Source organism: Chaetodon auriga, chromosome 13 (assembly GCF_051107435.1).
Source record: "Chaetodon auriga isolate fChaAug3 chromosome 13, fChaAug3.hap1, whole genome shotgun sequence".
Taxonomy (NCBI): domain Eukaryota; kingdom Metazoa; phylum Chordata; class Actinopteri; order Chaetodontiformes; family Chaetodontidae; genus Chaetodon; species Chaetodon auriga.
In genome coordinates, this window is record NC_135086.1 from 26,395,832 (window position 1) to 26,420,300 (window position 24,469).

The 24,469-nt window shown below is 41.4% G+C and overlaps 1 protein-coding gene across 2 annotated transcripts in view; it reads left to right on the forward strand.

Annotated features, from left to right (window-relative positions):
- Nucleotides 1–24,041, forward strand: part of ubxn4 (UBX domain protein 4) — a 48,209-nt gene extending 24,168 nt beyond the window's left edge. Inside the window, exons 7-13 of one of the 2 annotated variants that reach the window (XM_076747007.1) lie at nucleotides 2,274–2,328; nucleotides 3,579–3,743; nucleotides 4,466–4,593; nucleotides 18,995–19,097; nucleotides 21,312–21,443; nucleotides 21,805–22,013; nucleotides 23,070–24,041. In XM_076747007.1, the coding sequence (XP_076603122.1) occupies nucleotides 2,274–2,328; nucleotides 3,579–3,743; nucleotides 4,466–4,593; nucleotides 18,995–19,097; nucleotides 21,312–21,443; nucleotides 21,805–22,013; nucleotides 23,070–23,208 (931 nt within the window). In that variant the 3' untranslated portion in view covers nucleotides 23,209–24,041. The remainder of the gene's footprint in view (nucleotides 1–2,273; nucleotides 2,329–3,578; nucleotides 3,744–4,465; nucleotides 4,594–18,994; nucleotides 19,098–21,311; nucleotides 21,444–21,804; nucleotides 22,014–23,069) is intronic. The other variant, XM_076747008.1, reaches the window with a different exon arrangement.
- Nucleotides 24,042–24,469: the final 428 nt, after the last annotated feature.

Genomic DNA, 24,469 nt, shown 5'->3' on the forward strand with positions numbered 1-24,469 from the left:
GCTGCATAAACTTATGACATTTAACCTGAAGTTCAGCCGACCAATGAGCCAGTCCAGTCCAGAAGTCAAGAATATTTAAATTGTATTAATTCTATATATAATTATGATAATAATTATTATTATGTAAATGATAAACTTTATTTGTATGGCACCTGTCATAAAAGATTGCAGCCCATAGTGTTTGTCCACAAAGAAATCACATGCACCAAGTGCTTCACAAAATAAATGGATAAATAAAAACAGAAATAGAATGACCACTTTGGAGCATAATTTACAAAGCGTGCATCCCCAGTTTTCCTCCTGTGCAAAGCAGCTAAACCTGTACTAATGTCCTTTTGGTTCTGTTTAACAAAATACATTTTTAGAGGGTTTCCTGTGGTCATTTGTGTTTATACACTACTCACAAAAAGTTAGGGATATTCGGCTTTTGGGTAAAATTTATGGAAAATGTAAAAAGTTCATGCTACAGTGATATTACATTATAAAAGTAGGGCATGTAAGTAGAAGCATGCAATGGTGATTTCCTCATCTCAAGCAATTTATTGAAACAAAAGCCAACAACAATGGTGGGTATACCACAACAAAAAATGTCAATGTTTCAATAACTTGTACAGCTTGACAATGACGTTTCATGCTGTTCACAAGTTGACTTATTGTCTGCTAAGGCATGGTATCCCATTCTTCTTGAAGGGCAGCCCTCAGGTCATTGAGGTTCTGGGGTACAGAGTTACAAGCCACTACACAGCGACTCAGCTGATTCCATAGGTTTTCTATGGCATTCAGGTCTGGAAAAAGTGCAGGCCACTCCATTTGAGGTACCCCAGTCTCCAGCAGCCGTTCTCTAATGATGCAACCTCGATGAGCTGGAACATTGTCGTCCATGAAGATGATATTAGGTTTGTGTCGTTCATGCAGGGGCACAATGACTGGGTTACTGAGGTTATTCAGGTAGTATGGGCTTGTCACTGTACCATTCACAAAGTGTAGGGCAGTTCTGTATTGACTAGACACACCTGCCCACACTGTAACACCACCACCACCACCACCACCACCACCAAAGGCTCGTCTGGTGACAACAGTGGCTGATGCATAGCACTCTCTTTGACGTCTCCAACATTGTTGGCGGCCATTATTTCTGCTCAACGTGAATCGACTTTCAGAGAACAGCACTGAGGCCCACTGGTGCCCATGCAAGACAATGACGCCTATGCCTGGTGGTGTGGTCAGGTACCCTTGCAGGTCGTCCAGCACTCAGACTGTATTGACTAGACAGCACTCAGACCACGCTGATGTAAACAAATGGTCTGATGTGACATTTGGGTACTTCTCGCCTCCCTTAAATGTGCCTGGAGTTGAGTGGCATTCATCATCCAGTTCCGCAGGGCAGTGTTCACAATGGAGCAGTCATCAGTGTGGGATGTGGCCAAAGGTAGTCCACTTCTATGCCTTTCTGTGACTTTTCCAGTCTCTCCGTATCTCTGTTACAACCTGCTGATGACACTGTGTGACACTCTAAGCTCAGTGGCCACTTCCTCTGAGAACATCCTGCTTGAAGCCTCGCAATGGCGAGGTACTGTTGATCAGTTGTTAGGCGTCACCTTGGTCCTATGATGTCAAAATGTGAACAGCATGATGAAGAGGACTGTTTAAATACCAATTCTAATTGAACCAGGAAATTTATTGGTCGATTCATGGATCAAACACCTGTTGTGAATTTTGTTATTCAGCTCCCTGTTAGAGAACAGCAAGTTGTGCGAAAAGTACTGAAACACTGAACAGTTGGACATGTGCATTCAAAAGTTTAGAGAAGGTCAAATTAAGTTCACCTGTAGAGGTTATAGTGTATTTTAAGTTCATCCTGAAATTTCACCCAAGAGCCAAATTTTAATTTTAAATTTTAATTTTAATTTTATTTTTTAATTTAGTTTTTTAATTTTGTAACTTTTTGTGAGTAGTGTAGTCAGCAGCAGTGCTGGTTCTAATTGATATAACCTAAGTTATTTTGTTATTGAAGAAAGATGCATGTTTTTCACAGTTTGATGACAAGTGCGGACTGATGAGGACATAATTGAGTTGCTGGATAATAGTGGAGAATAATATTCACTTGGAAGAATATTATCTTGGAAAAGTAATACTTTCTCGCCAGACATTTTGCTTTGTTGTAGACAGTCATGTCTCTTTTGTATTATATTACAGTGGACTGTGAGCCAGGTTTTCCTCCATTTTCTTTAATCTTAACAGATATTTTTAATTTTGTTATATTGTCCTGTCAGGTTGACCAAGAAGCTGGAGGAGAGACGAGAGCAAAAGAAGATAGAAGAAGAAGAGGTAAGGAGACAAGCCTTTTTGGGCATTAACCTCCTAGGACCTGGCGTCCACATATGTTGACATCACATTTTGGGTTGTCTAGACCTATTGTGGTCTTGGTGGTCTATTTTGCTCTACAAGGGCCTGGTGTCCACATACGAGGACATTACACTGCTAATAATAATAATATGTAATATAATAATAATAATAATAATAATAATATAGAAAAAAATAATAGTGTACTGATAATTCTTTGTTTTTAAACTCGTCAGGTCCCAATCAGCCCAAATAGCAAAGAGAAATTAAAAATGCATGCCATGCAAGAGTTCGGGTCTTAGGAGGTTAAATACTACTCCATATTTTCATGGTGCTGAACCAAGGTGTGTAATCATAGTAGCCACAGGGAGGTCACGTCACCCCAATATGTGAAATATGGAAATTTGTTACTGACCAGACACATGATTCAATTCCTCCAACAGGTGAAAGAAAGCGTATTTGTTCCCCTCAGTTATTAGTGTTAAACATACTGGATGCTCACTGAGCTCCTCCAGTCATATGTCACCCAGGAAGGGTGAACACAACAGTTGTGTGCACATCAGGAGTTGTTGGTCCGTTCTGTCTTGGCCTATCCTCCACACCCTGTGCACAGATCTCTGATATGCACAGGCTAATCACTTGCAGTTACAGTTAACCACAGTCTGCTTTAATCTCAACATCACTGCTATGTATAAATCAGTGCAATACTGCTATTGTTGATTAACATGAAGTGTTGTTCAGCGAAACGGTCTCAAGGTTGATCTGAGTTTTCCTCAGTCACTTGTCCTCTGAAAACTCTGAACCAACCAGGATGTCACAGTGTTTTTTAAAACACAGTCCTTATTGCTCTGTCTACTGGGGTCTGTGTAGTTGCTGATTACAGTGAAGCTACGTAACTTTTACATGGACATGTTTCCTTTCATCTCAGTCCTGGTCTCATGTCAAAGTCTGCTCCCCTTCAAATTGTTTCTCTCTCCCAGGATATTGTGGTACCCTTCACTCACATTACATCACAATTATATGCAACAGCATGATGTAATTACCAGTGGTGGCAGCAGAGGCCACTGTTGCAGCTGCTCAGCAAAAGTTACAAACACCTGTAGACACACTTTAATACAGAGAATACTAACAATTGTATAGCGTTTGATTGTTTTTAAAAATGCAGTTTATATACACTGATTGGAATGCATAATTAATGTGGTCCCAACCACTCCTGACCTACCTGTGTGATTCAGATTGAGATCAAGAAGGAAATTGAACGGCGGAAGGTAGGGAAGGATATGCAGGACTTTAAGAGGAAACAGGAAGAGGAGAAGACCAAGAGACTCCTGGAGGAAAGGAACAGAGAAAAGGCGGAGGAGAAGGCTGCCAGGGAGCGGGTCAAACAGCAGATTGCCTTGGTAAGATCATCTTTCTCTCTCCTAACATTTTTGCTGTGGCTGCCTCTATCACTGATATCCAACACCTATGCACAGAGGTTTCACATTGAAAGTCCTCCAGTGATGTAGAAGGCATAATCACTTCCTTATTTGCTGATCGGCAGTGTGTTTCTGCATCTCATGTGTTTCCAATTGTCTTGTATCCCATGTCTTTTATTTTGTATGTGTTCATAAGTAATAGTTGGTATTAGCATTTGACATATTCATTTTGGAGGGGGTCCGCTTTTTGACCTCTCATTGATTTCATCTGGAAAGTATGAAGTAAAAAGTGTTCTCAGCACTTCAGTGGTATGTCTGTTGTACTGATGGAATCAGGGCTGTGGAGACATTAGTACATTATGTTGAATTTACCATGTTAGATATTAAAGTGCAGGTAATCCACCCTTGCACCTTTTTTTATGCTGCCTATTATGGCTCAGTATCTGTTTGTTTATCTGAAAACCAGCTTTTATTTGACAATTCACAGTATTCTCAGCAAGATGAGGTAACAAAAATATATTTCTTTTGTTGGTTCTAAAACTCAAAAACAAAATTCGAATGACACTCAACACGAAATATAACTGTGATTTCAAGCTTTTCCAATACAGAAATACTTGAATGTATTCACATCCAGCTTTAACATGTAGACATATGGTATATCATGTACAATAACTTTGTTAAACCTTGTTCCCTCTGTCCTGCAGGACCGAGCTGACAGAGCAGTGCGCTATGCCAAAACGCAGGAGGAGAAGAAGACAGCCAAGCAGGCACTACTGCATGCCAAACAGGCAGAGCAGGAGGTCAGGAAGGAGACATTAGTCAGGGAGAGGAGGTAAAATGTTCATGCGACCAAGGAGCAAACTATAAATGTTTCAGCTGCCTACACTGCAAGATGGAATGAGAACAAAACTAAGAGAAAAGAATGTTCTTGAAAATATAACTAAGTATATAAACATAAAATATCAGCAATTGTTAAAAATATAAGTATATAGTTATATAATGTGTATTATAATAAATAATACTTATTATGTAATAATATAATACAATAAAATACAACTAAGTATATAAACAAAGATTAAAGGCAGTTCTTGAGAGAGAGAGAGAGAGAGAGAGAGAGAGAGAGAGAGAGAGAATTATAAACTATGTATCAGAAAAAAATACTCTCACTGGCCACTTTGTTAGGTACACCTTGCTAGTACCGGGTTGGACCCCCTTTTGCCTTCAGAACTGGCTTAATTTTCTGTGGCATACTTTCAACAAGGTATTGGAAACCTTCCTTCCTCAGCGATTTTGGTCCATATTGACATGATAGCATCACGCAGTTGATGCAGATTTGTCGGCTGCACATCCATGATGCGAATCTCCCGTCCCACCACATCCCAAAGGTGCTCTATTGGATTGAGATCTGGTGACTGTGGAGGCCATTGGAGTATAGTGAAGTCATTGTCATGTTCGAGAAACCAGTTTGAGATGATTTGAGTTTTGTGACATGGTGCATTTGGAAGTAGCCATCCGGATGGGCACGCTGTGGTCATAAAGGGATGGACATGGTCAGCAACAATACTCAGGTAGGCTCTGGCATTGAAGTGATGCTCAATTGGTACTAAGGGGCCCACCACCACCAGCCTGAACTGTGGATAGGCAGGGTGGATCCATGCTTTCATGTTGTCTACACCAAATTGTGACCCTACCATCTGAATGTCAAAGCTGAAATCAAGACTCATCAGACCAGGCAACGTTTTTCCAATCTTCTATTGTGCGTTCAGAGATGGTATTCTGCATACCTTGATTGTAACAAGTGGTTATTTGAGTTACTGGTGCCTTTCTATCATTTTGAAGCAGTCTGCCCATTCTCCTCTGACCTGACATCAACAAGGCATTTTCTCATAATTTAAGTTTTTATTTGAGTATGCATGAACAAACAGTATTCTCAATACATAACAATATATCCATAGGCCGACAGTGAATACACATTTGTAGAAACAAAACTGTTTAGCAACCACAGTGATACAGTTACATAATTACAGTGTCCCATCAATATTATGAGCAGAAAAAACCATCCCATGACCTCCTAAAGTTCTGACCTTCATTATTAATTCTAGCTAACATTTGTTCATATGATACTATTTCTAACATAGATACCATCCATTTTTTAAAGACTGGAGGAGATGTACTCTTCCAAAATCTGAGGATCACTCGAGCAGCCGTGACCACCCCCACATTTATCACTGCAAAGTCATTGATACATTTGGATGCTGTGTGTGATCCCCCATCAGGCATAGTCTTGGTGATTTAGGTACCGCAATACCCAACCACTTACCCATGTGTTCTAATATTTTTTCCCAAAATGGGTAAACAAGTTTACATGCCCAGATGACATGTAGAAATGTCCCAGTTTCTGCCTGACATTTCCAACATAAATCACTGGCCAGCAAGCCCATCCTGTGAAGCTTAGAAGGAATAAAATAAAACCTATGTAATAACTTATATTGAATAAATTGCCCCTGAGCCTCCTTTATATACAGCTGCATGCAAAATTATTCAACCCCTCTGTTATATTTGACATTTTGGCAGACTGAGGAACATTACAACTGCAGAATAGTACAAAATCATACAAGTGATGAACAGATAGTTTATTACCATTTGATATTACAGCAAAAATCAATAATTCTTTCCAAATTCATCAAAAATGGCAACTTAAACACAAAATGCAGGTTGCAAAATTATTCAACCCCTTACGAGGTCGTGTCTTTAGTACTTCGTGCAGCACCCCTTAGCTGCAATGACCTGCTGCAGACGGGAACGATAGCCTGACACAAGCTTCTGGCAGCGCTCTTTGGGGATTTTGGCCCAATCCTCATGGGCAAAAGTCTCCAGCTCAGAAATGTTCTTAGGTTTGCGTGCTCCAACAGCTTTCTTCAGATCCCACCACAGATTCTCAATTGGGTTTAAGTCGGGAGACTGTGATGGCCACTCCAGAACCTTCCAGCCTTTCTTCTCCAACCAAGCCTTCGTGGATTTGGATGTGTGCTTGGGGTCGTTGTCTTGCTGGAATGTCCAATGACGCCCCAGCTTCAACTTCTTTACGGACTTGGTGACATTCTTGGCCAGAATATCCTGATATTTGGTCGAATCCATGATGCCGTCAACACGGTGGAGATTCCCAGTGCCATTGGAGGCAAAACACCCCCACAGCATCACAGACCCACTGCCATGCTTCACGGTAGGCAGGGTGTTCTTCTCTGTGTATGCCTGGTTCTTCCTGCGCCAAACATACCTCTGATCCATCGGGCCAAAGAGCTCCAGTTTTGTTTCGTCAGTCCATAGGACAGTGTCCCAGAACTTCTGTGGCTTTGTCAGGTTGGTCTTAGCATACTGGAGGCAACTTTTCTTGTGGTGTGGCTTCAGCAGCGGTGTGCGTCTGGGGGTTCTGGCATTGAACCCTTCAGCATGAAGTGTGCGGCGTACTGTGTCCACTGAAACATCAGTTCCTTCTTCAGCCAAAACGTGTCTCAAGTCCTTTGCAGTAATCCTGGGGTTTTTGTCCACCTGTCTCCTCAGGAATCTTGTTGTGGCTGCTGAAAGTTTCTTCTTTCGTCCACGACCTGGTTGTGTTGCCACAGTACCAGTTGCTTTAAACTTGCGAATAATGCTCCCAATGGTGTCTCTGGGAACATTTAAGAGCTTGGATATCTTCTTGTATCCATTACCTTTCTTGTGCAAAGCTACAATCTCCTGTCTTAACTTCTTGGACAACTCTCTGACCTTCACCATTTTGCCAGCAGAGAGCAAGGCATGTGATGAGTAAAGCCTGGTTTACGCTTCTGCGTTGCGGTGACGCCGTACCTATGGCGTACACCCTACGCCGTCACTGAGCGTCACGCGACGCGTAGTCAGGATTTTTTGGAGGTGCGCGTCAGGCTACGGCGTAGGGTCCGCGTAGGGGTCTGCGTCGGCGACGCCGTACCTACGCCGTCGCCGCGACGCAGAAGTGTAAACCAAGCTTAATCACACATTGGGTGGACATTAACATAATAATACAAATAGAATGGACACCTTGGTGTCACCTATTTGAATTCCTAGTTTTGCTGCATAATGGCATTTAGTTGTAATTATGCGTAATCAACATGAGTTGATTGATTCGATTGGGGGTTGAATAAATTTGCAACATGCTTTTTGTATTAAAGTTCACATTTTGGATGAACTATGAAATAAATGTTGACTTTTACTCTGATTTTAAATTGCAATTAATATCTATTAACCACTGATATGATTTAGTAATATTCTGCAGTTGTAATGTTCCTCATTCTGCCCAAATCCTAAAGATATGAGAGGGGTTGAATAATTTTGCATGCGACTGTATTTACCAGTATTTGCCAGTATTTTTGACCAAATCTTTCAGTTCACAGTTTAGATCCTTCTGCCAAATGAGCCTCAGATTTTTACAAAGATCTTTTTGTAAGTCGTTAAAGGCTTTGTAGAACACAGCTGCCCTGTGTGCTGTGCAAGGTAAATCCTAAAGGTCCAACACTGGGTTTTTATCTTGCATGAATTGGCCTTTAGTAATATAGTCTCTGATTTGCAAGTATTTCCAAAAATTACCTCTATATTCCAGATCATATTTTTGTACAAGGTCAGAAAAAGATAGAAATACCCCGTCTAGGTACAGATCATTTATTTTGTATATCCCTTTTGTAAGCCATTGATACCAATAAACAGACTTTTTCCCAATAAGTACAGCCAGGTTATGCCACAGAGAGGCATATGGTTGTCTAAAGTGAGATACTCCACACATTCGGTGTACCTCTCTCCAGGCTGCCTTAGAATGAGCCAATACTGGGTTTGAAGAGAACTCACAACCATTGGAACTTGGACCATGTGAAAGAACGTCCAAAGGTTTAAAGGGGCTGACTAGCTCCTGTTCAGTTTTGATCCAGCTCGGCTCTGGGTCCGTTCCCATCGTGTTTAATCAATCTAGACGTTTCAAATGATAGATTGTATAGTCTCATTTTGGGGAGAGCCATTCCTCCCATATCTCTTGGTGAACACATTTTCTTAATATTGATTCTCTGCCTTTTTCTGTCACATAGAAAATCTTTGATAATTCTATCAAATTGCTTAAACAACTGTGGTGATATATCAACAGGCAACATCATGGAAACATAATTGAATTGTGGGGCAACCACCATTTTAATCACATTAATTTTCCCCTACAAAGTTAATTTTTCCCATTTATCCAGGTTCATTTTTATCTTACAGAGGAGTGGTTCCATATTAGCAAGCATTATTTCCTCCAGATTTGGATTTAATTGAATACCAAGGTATTTCATATTTGAAGGCATCCACTTGAATTTAAACGGAGCAACATCACTTGAGTAACATGTATTCGATATCGGCATGCCTTCTGATTTGTGCCAATTTATCTTATCCACTGATAATTTAGAATAGGAGTCAATACAATCAAGTAACCCTGGTAAAGAGTTAACAGGGTCTGTTATCACTGCTAAAATATGATCAGCATATATAAACAACTTATGCTCTCTCGCCCCTGCACGCACACCTTTAATTCTAACATAAGTTCTGATCACTGAGGCCAGTGGTTCTAAAACAATCGTAAAGAGCAGGGGAGAGAGGGCACAGCCCTGTCTTCTTCCCCTAGAGAGAGAAAAAAAATTCGATATCACGCCATTTGTAAGTACAGCTGCTCTTGGGTTGGAATAGAGCTCCTTCACCCAGTAACAAAATCCAGGCCCAAACCCAAACTTTGAAAGAGCTGCCATAAGGAATCCCCATTCTGCCCGGTCAAAAGCCTTCTCGGCATCAAGCGAGAAGGCTGCCACCAGTACTGGTTTAGAACAATTCATATGTATAAGATGTATAAACCTTCGCATATTATCAGCTGATGATCTATTTTTGATGAAACCTACTTGGTCACTATTTATGATGTTGGGTAATACTTTCTTTAGGCGTGATGCCAGTGTTTTTTTCAGAATCTTAGTCTACCCCAAGAAGTCTAACTGGCCTGAACTTAGATGAGTCTGCTGTATCTCTATCCTTTTTAGGGATAAGAGAGATTAAAGCATTGTTAAATGTGCTTCTTCAAAGGCTGCATTTGTAGGACAACACTTTTCATTTTCCATTTTCTGACAGTAACATGAGCTGTGACTAATGTAACGCTGAGTGGCTTGCGAAGTCCACCTATCTGTGGTTACTGAGATGCACTCTGCTTCTTTGAGGCTCTGTGTCAGTTTAGCTTTTGCCTCTCGGTCCAGAGCTAGTATCACTGTGTGACTGAAGGGTGCCCTTGATGTAATTGTATGTTGGCTCCAACATTTTCACTAAACTCAGAAATTCTTCATTGTCAACCACAGAAAATGGCCTGAAGTCTTACATATTCACCGATGCATCGTGTTATTTCTTGAGGGACTGAAGACTGTTATGAGACTGTTATGGGGAAGCAGGGCTACAAATGCTTATTTCAGGAAGACATAGACAGTTTATCCTTTGGATAAACTGAAGCTTTTTCGTACCATGTGTTGTTGTTGTTGTGATTGGAGTACTTTGTCTGGGTGGCAATGCACCAAATGGCTTCTCATCTACGTGTTTAATGTAGTGTAGTTGACCGTCCTCTGGCAGTATTTGCAAATTGTTTCGTGTTGTCAGTTTCTATTTCACCATTGTCAGTTTTGGAAATGGGAAAACCAGAATGCTGTCTGACACCAGCTCTAAAAGTTATTGGAGCATCCTCAATCTCTTTTTCTTTAGCAGCACATTCATTCCTTTCTCGTACTCATCGTCTTCCACTTATCTGGGTCCAGGTTGCGGGGGCAGCAGCCTCAGCAAGTAAGCCCAGACAGCCCTCTCCCCAACCACTTCCACGATCTCCTGCTGAGGGATCCTGAGGTGTTCCCAGGCCAGCCAAGAGACATTATCCCTTCAGCGTATCAAGGATGTTCAGACATCCAGGAAGTATCCTCACTAGATGTCCAAACCATCTCAACTGGTTCCTCTCAACGTGGAGGAGCAGCGGCTTTACTCCAGCCTCCTCCTAGATGTCCAAGCTCCTCACCCTGTCTCTAAGGCTGAGCCCAGCCACCCTGTGGAGGAAAATCATTTCGGCTCCCTGTATTCGCAATTTTGTTCTAGATAGATAGATAGATAGATAGATACTTTATTCATCCCCAAGGGAAATTCACAAGTTCCAGCATATTCCACAAATTTTAAGTAAAAGGCATGCAATAAAAAATCTAAAAGCACAGCAAGCAAAGAGTTAAAAGTAAAAATTGTAAAAATGTCCACATGTCCAGTGCAAATAGGATTAAAGTGAAGATGTCCAGTGCAAGCAGACTTAAAAGTAAAGATGTCCAGTGCAAACAGAATTAAAAGTATAGATGTCCAGTGCAAACAGAATTAAAAGTAAAAATGTCCAGGGCAAACAGAATTAAAAATAAAAGTGCCCAACCAGAATTAACCCTCTGATGCACGAATTATGAAAGCCTTGGTCAAGATTTTTTTTCTGAAGTGTTTTTATTCTTCTCAGGACATGAAAAAAAATGTTCAACTTTTTTTTTTCCAAAAATGTGATTTTTTTTCATAAAGTTACAGACATGTCCAATCCAATGGACCACATGCGCCTGAGCACTCAACATAAAACATGGTGAACTTACTGTAAAAATGAATTAACTTGTGTTCTATTGTATATATACAAACACTTGTTTCTTTTTATGCTTTGAAAAACATATCAACAATTTTTTGGAAATTTCAACACTGTATAGGCGCAATGTTTAGGCCTGAATAAGAAAACCAATGATACTCATAGCCGTGAATCTTACACCTGAATGTGTCAAACCATCTCCAACAAGAGAAACATTATTGTGAGTCTCCACAGTTCTATAAGGATTCAGGACAGTATTACCAAGCCCTTATATTAGCATGTTGGAAGAAAACACGAACTGACATTTTAGTCTCTGCATCTCCAAACACTTCTATGTTCATCACACCTAGGCTGTATGAAAGTTCGCAAAGCATCCAGGGCACAGTGGCACACAGCATTGCATGCAGATGTATTTGGTCTTCCGTGTGCATGCAGCATCATGGCATCTGTTTGCATTTTTCATCTCGGTGAGTTGGGGCCAGTGAAATCCTGTGCCAAACCTGTCCTCACGGCTGCTTTGGTGACTGCTCTCCGCTTCACGGGTTGTGGGGTCCCACTGGGTCTTCATCTTTTGCTTTGCTGGAGGGTGCCACTATTTATCAGTGCATGAGCCACAGAAGGTTTGAAGAGGAGGAGTCTCATCTTTTCCAAACCAGACATCAGGTAGCGGCGCCAGACATTTACAATGGTCACATCCAAAAAATGAAAAAACACTTGGACGTACCACCTCTTGTTTTGACGTCTGTGGGGGTACATTGCCAGACATTGGTCAACAAGATCAACCCTACCCATGTGTTGATTGTAAAGGGCCACAGGGAAGGGATTTTGGACCATCATCATCGCTTTTTCCTTGTTGACCCATCTGTTGGTAATATCTTCAGGGGACTGGCCAGCACAGGACGAGACCATGTGGATGACTAAACTGTCGAGCCAATGTGTGACAGTGATGTTTGTATCATTGCTGACAACAGAGCAAGCTCCTCTGCCCATTTCTTTCAGTTGTTTTTCACTCTTGAATTTCTGATTTGCTCCCTGTTTGCTCTGCATGTACCTGTGCCATAGATGCCTTGGTCTTTCGAGGCCTCTATGAGTGGAATGCTGCAGAAGAAGTTATCAGAAAACACCTTGTGATTTTTGTGTTTTATGTCATCACAAAGACGCATCACCACATCTCCAGCCATTCCCAATCCACTGATGCGACCACTACTTTCAGAGCCTTGGTACACTTTGAATCTATTTGTATAGCCTGAGGTTCCTGCCCTCACCCACACTTTCACTCCCCAGGGTTTGGGCTTTTTTGATATGTATTGTTTGATGGACAGTAGGCCTTTGAAAGGAATGATCTGCTCATCAACTGACTGAAATTCCTCAGAGTCTGCTGCTGCCTTGAATGTCTCCTGAAGTACACTTAGCAATGGTCTTATTTTGAAGAGCCTATCCATGTTCGCTGGCTGGTAAGTCAAGTTATCCACAAAGTGCAGGTATCTCAGGATTTGCTCATATCTGTTTACAGACATGGCATTTGCAATTATTCCAAGACGAAGGCCATCCTCACTAGACCAGTACATTCGTGCCCTAGGACACCGAATGTACCCCATGATCAGGTTGATCCCTAAAAAAATCTGCATTTCTTCTCCTGTCACTGCCAGACTTTCTTTCCGTTTCTGGAGAGCATACAAGTTGGTGTTGTGCACTATATCATCAACAAGATCTGCTGGAAACAGATGTCTGAAGAAATCTATGGGATCTCTTCCCTCCACATTCAGTTTACACTCTCCTAGAAAAGGAGGCAAGTCTCCATCAAAGTCATTGTCTTGGTGGACTTTCCAGATATTTTTGCGGGCTTGAGTATGGTCAGGTCCCATGTGCCCATCTTCCACAGCTCCCTGATCATGCTGACCTTCCTCTACATCCTGCCCCTCATCATCCTCACTTTCTGCATCCTGACTGTCTGTATCTCCATCATCCTCAGCTCCTATGTCTCTGTTCTTCTCTGGCAGCCACTCATCACTGTTGTCACTACACTCATCATCACTGTCCTTATCATCACTGGAGCTGGACGGAATTTCCTGGACTATTCTGTAGGCTGCCTTATTCTTTGCTGCGTTTGAAGTCTACAAAATACGATAAAATAATTATTATAGTAACACAAACTACAGCTAATCTGCACAAAAATGCATATTTTAAATGAATAGCTTATAAATATAACAATTATACACTGACTTATAACCAAAACAGTCACAAGAAACAGTGAAGCATGATGTCCACTTCATTGGAAACATGGTTAATCGTAATTTTCTACATATTAGACATAAAAATTTCATATTCCAAACAGATGATATCCTTCCTTAGATGTTACTGTATATCATCATATTTTATTTTATTTTTTTACCAGTGGGGCTCTTCCAGCATAGAAGGATTGACAGGATATGTCAGCAGTGGTCGGCATATACTTTACTTGCAGTTACACCGACTGACCAATGAATTGACCTGAATGGAGTATGGCAGCAGAGAGCACTCTAGAGGCTGATATGCAGTTCCACCGTAGAAACCAATGCATTAAAGAGAAGCTTACGTTTTAGTAGCTGTCCACTGCAGTGACCGCTGTGCACCAGAGGGTTAAAAGTAAAAATGTCCAATGCAATAGAATTCAAGTTTAAATGTCAAGTGTTCAAATGAGTTTTTAAGTGAGATAAATGACCTTATTTTAGAGAAGAATCTTGATGGTATGTTTTTAACTGAAACGTGGCTTGGTACTGATGAAGCTGCAACCCTCATTGAAGCTTCACCCCCCCATTATGACTTTTCATATTCTACTAGAAATGGTAGAAGAGGAGGAGGGACAGCCACAATTCTTTTAGCAGCACATGGTTTTAAGAACATTTTATTTAGTGAATACATGTCTTTTTAATATCACTCTTCTTTTTAGCAGCCCTCCCACACTATGTTTAACAATCAACAGACCACCCAAACGATGTATGTCTTTTATCACAGAATTTTCAGAACTCATCTCAATTTTCATGCTAAATATAACAGGATTATTATTTTTGGGTGATTTTAACATTCATGTGGATAATAAATCAGACTCTTTGAGTTCAGATTTTTTAAACTTAATTAACTGCATGAATTTTATCCAACATGTTACACAGCCCACCCACAATACAGGACCTGGTTATAACACATAGCCTGTCAGTACAGGTTTCCTCTGTTGCGGATGTGGGCTTATCAGATCATTTCTGTGTCTTTTTTAAGACCCAGGGGTCAATTTTAGGTCCAGCCCTTTTTAAGCCAGACATACTACCACTTGGAAATGCCATCAGGAGGCACGGCATCAACTTTCACAGCTATGCAGATGACACACAGCTTTACATCGCTGTGTCTCCTGATGACACATGACCACTTGATGTCCTTTTTAACTGTATTACAGACATTAAATCTTGGATGGCAGAGAACTTTCTACAGCTCAACCAGGACAAAACTCAGGTTTTAGTTATTGGTACAGGATACCAGAGAGAGAAACTGGCTAGCAAACTACAAGCTGTCTCTTTTAGCCCTTGTCAACAAGTCACAATTTTGGCGTAACATTTGACACAGAACTGAATTTTGAGGCTCATATAAAGGAAGTCACAAGAAAGGCATTTTGTCATTTGAAAAACATTGCCAAAGTACGCCACTTTCTCTCTCAAGCCAATGCAGAGACACTTATTCATGCTTTTATTACCTGCAGGCTCGATTACTGCAATGCTCTTCTTTCTGGTCTCCCTAAAAGAGTATTTTCTAACTTCAATTACTTCGTAACTCAGCTGCTCGAATGCTGACAAAGACCAGAAAGAGAGCTCGTATTACACCGATTTTAAAGTCTCTGCATTGGCTTCCTGTGCATTTTAGAATTGATTTATAAAGCTCTTAAAGCTCTGAATGGTCTTGCTCCTTCTTGCTTTTACCATATGAACCCAGCAGAGCCCTCAGATCTTCTGGAAGTGGCCTTTTAACAGTACCTAAAGTTAGAACCAAAACATACGGTGAGGCATCTTTTTATTGCTATGCCCCCCTTTTATGGAATAGCCTGCCTGAAGATCTGAGGGCAACATGTAATATTGATACTTTTAAAAGCAAACTTAAGACCCACCTTTTTAGTCTGGCTTTTAAGCAATTTTAGGTATTTTATTTCATTTTATTTATTTTATTGTATTTTATATATATATATATATTTTTAATTTTGTTCAGTTTTATTATTATTATTATTATTATTATTATTATTATTTTATTTTAAATATATTTCTTGTGTTTCCTCATTTCATTTCTTTTCAATTCAAGATGGCGTTTCCTCAGTATGTATTTCATCATGATATAACGTGAGTGTTGATTGTGTGATCTTATGTGTGGCTTTGTGTGGGTGTGTGTGGACGGGGTAGAGGTGGGAGGGTCTTTATTTTCTTTATTTTATCTTTGACTGTAAAGCACTTTGTGCTACATTTTTCTGTGTATGAAAAGTGCTATACAAATAGAATTATTATTCTATTTTCTATTTTATTCTATTCTCCTCGCCAGTTTGTCCACACGTGTAGCGTCCCTCTTCTTGATGCTGTCTACTCAGCACACTGCTGTGTAGAAGAGGGCACTTGCTACCACAGTCTGGTAGAACATCTGCAGCACCTTTTTGCAGATGTTGAAGGACGCCAGCCTTCTGAGGAAGTACAGTCCTGTCCTGCACAGAGCATCTGTGCTGGCAGTCCAGTCCATTTTATCATCCAGCTGCACTCCCAGGTATTTGTTGGTCTGTACAAACTCAACACAGTCCCCCTTGATGGTCACAGGCTCTGGATGAGGCCTGGGCCTCCTGAAGTCCACCACCATCTTCCTGGTCTTGGTGGTGTTTAGGTGCAGGTGGTCGGAGTCGCACAATGTGACAAAGTCCTGGATCAGTGTCCTGTACTCCTCCTCCTGTCTGAGCATGGTCCCCTGCTGTGCTCCTATGCTGCAAACCACGGTGTCAGACCTGCAGTCCCTCAGTCTCACATACTGAGGTCTGCCTATCAGATAGTCTGTAATCCAGACCACCAGGTGTGAGCCTACTCCCATCTCTGTCAGTTTATCTCTGAGGAGCAGAGGCTGGATGATGTTGAAGGCGCTGGAGAAGTCCAAAAGGGAAATGTAATCCTCACCATGCCGCTGCCCCTGTCCAGGTGGGAGAGGGATCGGTGTAGCAAGTAGACAATGGCATCCTCCACTCCCACCTTCTCCTGGTAAGCAAACTGCAGAGGGTCAAGGGCGTGGCGCACCTGTGGCCTCAGGTGGTGTAGCAGCAGCTGCTCCATGGTCTTCATCACGTGTGATGTCAGGGCAACTGGCCTGAAGTCATTTAGCTCCTCAGGTTTTGGTCTCTTTGGGACTGGGATGATGCAGGATGTTTTCCACAGCTGAGGGACCCTCCCTTGCTCCAGGCTCAGGTTGAAGATGCGCTGTAGGGGTCTCCCAGCTCCAACGTCCAGGCCTTCAGCAGTCAGGGGGATACTCGCCTCCTCAGCTCTCCGCACAGCTGGGCTGCTGTAATCTTGGGTGGGGGGATGGTCTCCTTTGTGCTGGTGTCTAGAGGGAGAGAGAGAACAGAGGGTGGGGAGGGGGGTGCAGTACTACTCTGAGGTGTGAATGAGTTGCAGTGGTCAAACCTGTTGAAGAAGTTGTTCAGCTGGGTCCCTCTCTCCACATCTCCTTTGATGGTGACACCCTTCTTCGAGTTGCAGCCAGTGATGATCTTCATCCTGTCCCACACCTCCCTCATGCATTTGTTCTGCAACTTCTGCTCAAGCTTCCTTCCGTACTGCTCCTTCACCTCCCTGAGCTGGAGTTCCCTCTGCACACGCTTAAGCTCCTGCTGATCACTGTACTTGAAAGCCCTCTTCTTCTGGTTTAGAAGGCCCTAGATATCACTCCTGATCCAGGGCTTGTTGTTAGCATAGCAGCATACAGTCCTTACGGGAACAACAACGCCCATACAGAAGTTGATGTAGCCAGTCATGCAGTTCACAGCCCCCTCAATGTCCTCACCATGTGACCCCTGCAGTACATCCCAGTCTGTAGTTGCAAAGCAATCCCTCAGAGCCTGCCCTGCCTCAGGAGACCACCTTCCAAATGAGCATGTGGTTGTTGGGAAGCCTCCTCACTTTTGGTTTCTAGTGATTCTGAAGCAGAATCAGGTTGTGGTCTGCTTTCCCCAGTGCAGGCAGCGGGATGGAGGTGTATGCGTCTTTTACGTTTGCATACAGTAGGTCAATAGTCCTATTTCCCCTGGTGTTACAGTCCAAATACTGGAAGAAAGCAGGTAGCGTTGTGTCCAGAGTCACGTGATTAAAGTCCCCCGAGATCAACACAATGGCCTCAGGATGCTGTGTTTGTAGTTTGGCAACGGCAGAGTGGATGACGTCACACGCTACCTCCGCATCAGCCCACAGAGGGATGTAAACAATAACGACAATGGCGTGTCCAAACTCTCTGGGCAAATAAAAAGGACGCAAACTTACAGCCATAAGTTCAATGCCTGCAGCAGATGGAGATTTTGGTGCTTACATGCCCAGGATTACACCATCTTGTGTTGATGTATATAGCGAGTCCTCCTCCTTTTCTTTTCCGGCAGGCTTTTGTGTCTCTGTCTGCCCTGACTGTGCTGGAGCCGGGTAGCGCCATCTGGAATGTTTGTCGTGAGCCACGCTTCAGAAAAGCACAACAAACTGCACTCGCTGTAGGTCTTGACATTTTTCACCAGCGCAGCCAGTTCATCAATTTTGTTCGGTTGTGAGTTCACATTTCCCATGATGGCTTGTATCTCCACTTTCTCGCTAGCCACTTAGCCTTTAGCTTAGCACCGGCTCTGCAGCCTCGATACAGCCTCCTCACCTGGTCAGGTAACTGGGGAACCACACCAGCACAGGACTTTGTTTGCAGAGCGAGCAGTTGGTTTCCTCGAATAAACAAGTTTAAGCTTGTTAAAATCCATATCCGAAGGATAGAGGTTAATCCGTGACAAAAAAGAGCACTGAAAGCTCTAAAAGTACACAAAGTACAACATAGCACACAACACACGTGGAGCTGCTGGAAGGGCTGCCACTCGCGACGGCGCTGGTCATTACCCAGGGTTCAGAGTCAGAGTCCAGAAGAATCATAACTGAAATACATTTAAGATTATAAGAGTGCATGTCACTAAAAATGAGCACACTAATTAATGACATTGGTCATGGCTGCATTCCATTATTAACATTTCCTGCTTGAGCAAGTCTGCTGTAAAAAAATATTTTGCTCATAGTTTTTGGGCCAAATGGTCTGAAAGCTGTTAAGGAAGCCTTTCCACTGTGGTAGTCACTAATTATTAACAAAGGCTTACTCCAATGGACAAGCATAACAGATACAGGATTGTTGCTAATCCTGAGGCCATATGAGAGAGAAAATGGTGCAACAAGACAGATATTGCCTGAGGTGTCTGTGCATAAAACCCATTTCTGCTTCTATGAAATGTGTTGAATATAAATGTGTGTGTGTGTGTGTGTGTGTGTGTGTGTGTGTGTGTGTGTGTGTGTGTGTTCAGTACCATAGCAAGGATACAGTTTCGCCTCCCAGACGGCTCATCCTTCACCAACCAGTTCCCCTCACAGAGCAGATTGCAGGAGGCTCGGCACTTTGCTGTTCAGGTTTGTTTGACTATGTATTTCCATACAGTCACTGTTGTATTTGTTGTCATAATTTTATTGACAGAAATTATAGTACACTATCCTTGAGATGATCCCCACGATTTCATCATATTCTCTTATCAGTGAAGCTTGTGTCAATGCTCTCTGTGTCACTACAAGGACAACCTGTGTTCTGTAGTAATTGACTTCCGGAACTGAACCCACACCTAATATTACATAACCACACTACTTAAGATATGAGCATAAACCATGCCATATATTTATTTAATACTTGTTTGGTAACAGTAAATGGAGACAGAAGCTATATTAATAGAATTAGAAAGTTTGTTTATCATGGTAGCAGGAATGTGAGACTAGCACTACTTTAGACAAGTCATAATTATCTAAAATAAATTAATAACAAATCTTACTATACAACAAATCTCATTCTATACAGAATTTGTAAATTGGTATATACCGTATACCGTAGCTCCAGTGAAGCCTAATATATTTACAGTGTCCTACTGGTGTGAATGTGTGAAACACCGGAAAGAAGGCAAACCTGGTGAACCTATTCAGAAAATAAGTTTTTAGAGTGTTTAGAATGAGCCTCTTAATCAAGAGCTGAACCCTAGCTACACAACAGGAAATAACTGTATATTTCTTGCAATGAAACACATGAACAGCCAAATGCAGTATCAACACTATCAATAAACACTGGAGTAAGAAATAAAAATACATAAGCTGGCAATGACAACAGGTTGACTGTCCCAGCAGCGCTATCCAGTGTCATAGCTCTTACGTAGGGATGGTAATTAACAAGATTTTATTGATGCCAGTGCTACTATTGATTCTGTTTATCGGTTCCTCGGCCTCTGTATCATCTGATGATTCTGGTGAACTGATGAAGTGAGAGAATATTTTAACAGCATTCATTTAGGTTTTCTTAGTCAAAGAAAAAATCTACTAAGCCTGCCTGCATGGCACTAATGCTATTGAAAGATAGGATATTTACCCTCTGTAACAGATGTGCTGCTCAGTTGGGAAGCAGTGGCACTTGTACATAGCATTCCTGGAATTTAAGCCCACATTGTAGAGAAAGATGTGTTTCAGTATATTGCTAGAGTTTCCACCTGTACTTGAAATGATCACCTGTCTTTGTGAAATGAAGCTGTACATTGAGCAGTTTCTTCATCTTCACTATGAGTTCTTGTTACAGCAGCGTATACACATTAGTTTAACATCATTGCTTTACAATGCACAACTATCAGAACTGGTTCTCAAGGGTTCTGGTTTTCCATTCCCATCCCTCCCTTGGGGGCAGAGAATACCATTCAAGGTTCCACCTAGGATCGATAACCATTCATGCACACTCACACACCAATGGCACAGTATGGGAAGCAATTTGGAGTTCAGTGTCTTGCCCAGGGATATTTTGACATGTAGACTGCAGGGGCCATGGATCAAACCGGAGAGCAGGTAGTCTTGAATGGGTTCTGTGAAGTATCACTTACAAAATAAGACGGGCACTGTTGCCTGAAATTAGAATCAATGCTTATATACTCTCATGGCACTGAACAACTAGCTTATTTCTCAACTCACTCAACACATCAGTGTCTTACTCATTCTGCACAGACACATTAACTTGAATAAACAAGAGAAGGATCCTCAATAGTGATTGCAGCCCCCAGCAGCATGCATTTACTTACATTTTGATAACCCAAGACAACATTCAGAGATGCCACAGTAAACAAAATTTACAGTTTAGTCTGATCTTTTGTCATCTAGATAATCAGTTTTCACTTTTACATAATCAAGTCATTAGTGCATTATTGATGCAGAGGTTAGGGCCTGTATCACAAATCTTACCTACTTCACGGTGACATTTATAATCCTGATAATTCCAGGTTTTCAATTTCAGTTATGTGAGCATTCATGTGAAATAGGCAGAGTTGTTCATTAAAAGGAGCACTATCAAAATCATGAATGAAGTATTTACACTGTCTTCCAAATTATGATACACATAATGTTTTCATTTGCCGCCCACACTCATAGATCTTCATTTTAAGGATACCCCAAAGGTGCTTAATGGGGTTGAGGTCAGATGATGATGGTGGCCACACCATGACATCTCACATCTTTGAATAATGTGATAGCATACTAAAGTGTATCACATGGCTGTAAGTCTCCTCATTCAGAATCACTCTGAAATATTTTGTGCTGCCCCTGTCTTAGGAGGTGGGAAACCGCTATGGAAACTTCTCCCTGGCCACCATGTTCCCTCGGCGGGAGTTCACTAGTGAAGACCTGAACAAGACTCTCCTCGAACTAGAACTGGCTCCAAGTGCTTCCATCGTGCTTCTGCCGGTGAGTAGACCAGAGTCCACATTTTATGTTTCATTCAGTCAACTTGCCGCCTAAACTGACCGGACCCTGATTACCTTAAATAGACCAGTGCATGCTGCTCAGAAGAGCTACCTGATCCTCTTGGATGTCACTGTGACATTCTTAAACACTGGCACTTTTCATTGACACTTTAAAAGAATGTTTTTTTTGGAAATTATTTGATGTTCTGTAGTCAGGACCAAAGTATCTTAGCTTTGCAGAGGGATGCACAGGGAAACAGCATGGCTAGCTCTTCACAAATAAATGTGTGTCCGAAAATGTTGAACGACTTATAAACGTGCCTCTGTATCAACATTATTTGGATGCTCTCTCTCTCTCTCAGCAGTCAGGCAGACCAGGTAATGCAGTGGTCCAGACCTCTGGGGGTGGTATCTGGGCAGTCCTTGGTTCACTCCTCTATCCTCTGCTGGCTGTATGGAGATTCCTCAGCTCCTTCATGTTTACAAACCCACCCCCTGCTGGAGCATCAGCCAGACACCCCACCCACCAGTCCAACTCTTATACCAACTCAGCTTCTGACAAACCAAAGAGGTGAGGGCTTGTAAACAGCAGTATGCAAAACAGCAGTAGGGGGGTAAGGATTCACTCATATGTGTCAGAAATTTGACTACCACATTGATCCGCAACCACAGATCAAAACCAAATTCTGTGTGTAATTCATCTAAAGTTGGGGGGTTAACACTTTTGAATCCATGCAGTGTTGTTGAAAACACCAAATTTAGATGGAAGACACTGACTCTGGAACTCCAATCAACACATCACTGTCAAATGCCTCCATCCCTAGGCCACTAATGCATCATGCTTGTGTTAACTGTTGTTGGTGTGACAGTGACCACAATGGGATATTTATGAAAGAGCACTTAAAACTAAAATTAAATGTGTTTGTTTGTTTTTTTTAATTCATCATTCCCAATACATTGTCATTCCTGAGCAAATAAAATGTTTTTTTCTGATCTTAATCAGAATTAAATCACAACTGAATTAAAACTGAATCAGCTTTGTATGTTTAATATATGGTTACCAGTGGATGTACATGGTTGAACCCCACAGACTTTTTGTTGAATTCTGTACAGAACATTTAGTGCCTGTGTGTGTGTGTGTGTGTGTGTGTGTGTGTGTGCGCGTGTGTGTGCGTGTGCGTGTGAGAGAGAGAGAGAGATAACAGTTTGGAACATTCTTAAAGCACTACTATGTAACTTGTAAAAAAAATGTCTTGCTCATTCTCTTACAAAGAGAAAATAACAAAACACAACATTGTTCATGGTTCTGCTGCTATAGTCTTATTCGGTCTGGTTTAACCATTAGCTTATGGTGGATAAAGCAAACTTAGGATACAGTCAATATTGTTATGTGACAGCTTTTGATGTAGTAGAGCCAGTTAGGTGAGTTTAAATCTTCTTTGCTTGTGCTACTGTTTACCATGCTGCTAGTTTATGGGATTACGAGTCAGTTAGATCAGCACTTCACAACAATCAATGCTCTTTGATAGGAACAAAGAGATTTTATTGTTATATACAGTAGGTATAGACTGTATATGTGGTAATACTGTCACTTTGTATTTTGCCATTTTCTTCTGTGTCAACTCAGAGAAACACTCTCCAAGCACACTCTGGAGAAACAGCCCAAGGACTTCAAGAAAGATGGTAAAATTTGCAGGCTCCGGACTCAGGAGGACAGCGAGGATGACAACAACACCTGGAACGGGAACTCCACCCAGCAGATGTAGCACAGTGACAGCAGCTCTCCCTTCCCTTTGCTCTCCTTGCTGATTAGATCAGTCTGACTAGTTCAAGGTTTCTGCTACACTTTGAGCTCATCCTTTTGTTTTCTCCTTCTCCTACTGTGTTCCAGGCCTACACCCCTGCACCTCACCTACATGGGTAGATCAGTAATAATCAACAGAATCTCCTCTTCAGGTTTTAGATGAGTGTTTTGTGTTGATTAGGACATTATTCTGTCTCTAAACCTGGGCTCAGATTGCAGCAGGCTTAAGCTCTGATCAGACTTTGAAAAGCTACACCAGCATCCTTTGGTAAGTAGCTTATAGCTCCTCATTCTCAAATGACCTGGGTTGTCCTGATTGTGTCAGGCACCAAATTCCTTGAAAAGAGAAAGTTAACAGCTAACCTGACCTGAAGATGTTGTAATCTGAGCCTGTCTTTACGATATGTTGTGGAGTTGCTACTTTTTGGATATGATAATGATATTGGATATGTCCTTTGAAAAGTGAATGGCTGATTGCCAGTGACTCGTACTGATTGGTATCTACTACTACTGTAGTGCCCCTCAACCAGCAATGAAAATTAAAGCAGCCTGTTTTTCAAAAATAACTTTGAGTTGTGTCTTGTCTGAATCATTCCTGACCTGTCTCATCCAGGCTTGCATGATGTCACCATAATCCAGAATTGTTGGCTCTTTGAACACAGTTGGAGCTCTGATTTGTTTTCTTAAATTATTGTGTTATTTTGTAAAGCAATCATGCCATGCCACTTCATCTGTACTTGTTGCCATCCCTGTCAAAATCACTAATAAAGCAGATCCATCTTACCTAAATAATAAGTCTATCATTTATGAAACCCCATCAAATATAACTAGATTATTTCCATTGCAACATATGCAGGCTATACTCGAAACTGAAGTCTATTTCTTTTACTGTCAGTTCAACAAAATATATTTTCATGCCATGTTTGCTGGTTCTGTAACCTAGAATATGTCTTTTGTTCATATTATCCCAAACTATTTTTGAATTGGTGTTTTAGGTTTACTGATTTCAATTTTACGTAACATTAAGTTTATCATGTAAAGGAACTTGATTATTGAGAAAATAACATAATAATTTGTGTTCTCATTTTATATAGAAAGCAATGTCCGTTAAATTCAAGCCATTGCCAAACAACCTCACATAATGCTGGTGAATCCTGTCATCACAAAATACAAAATAAATGCCTGTATTTTCCAGTATACCAGTTGTTTTAAATGTAGTGTCT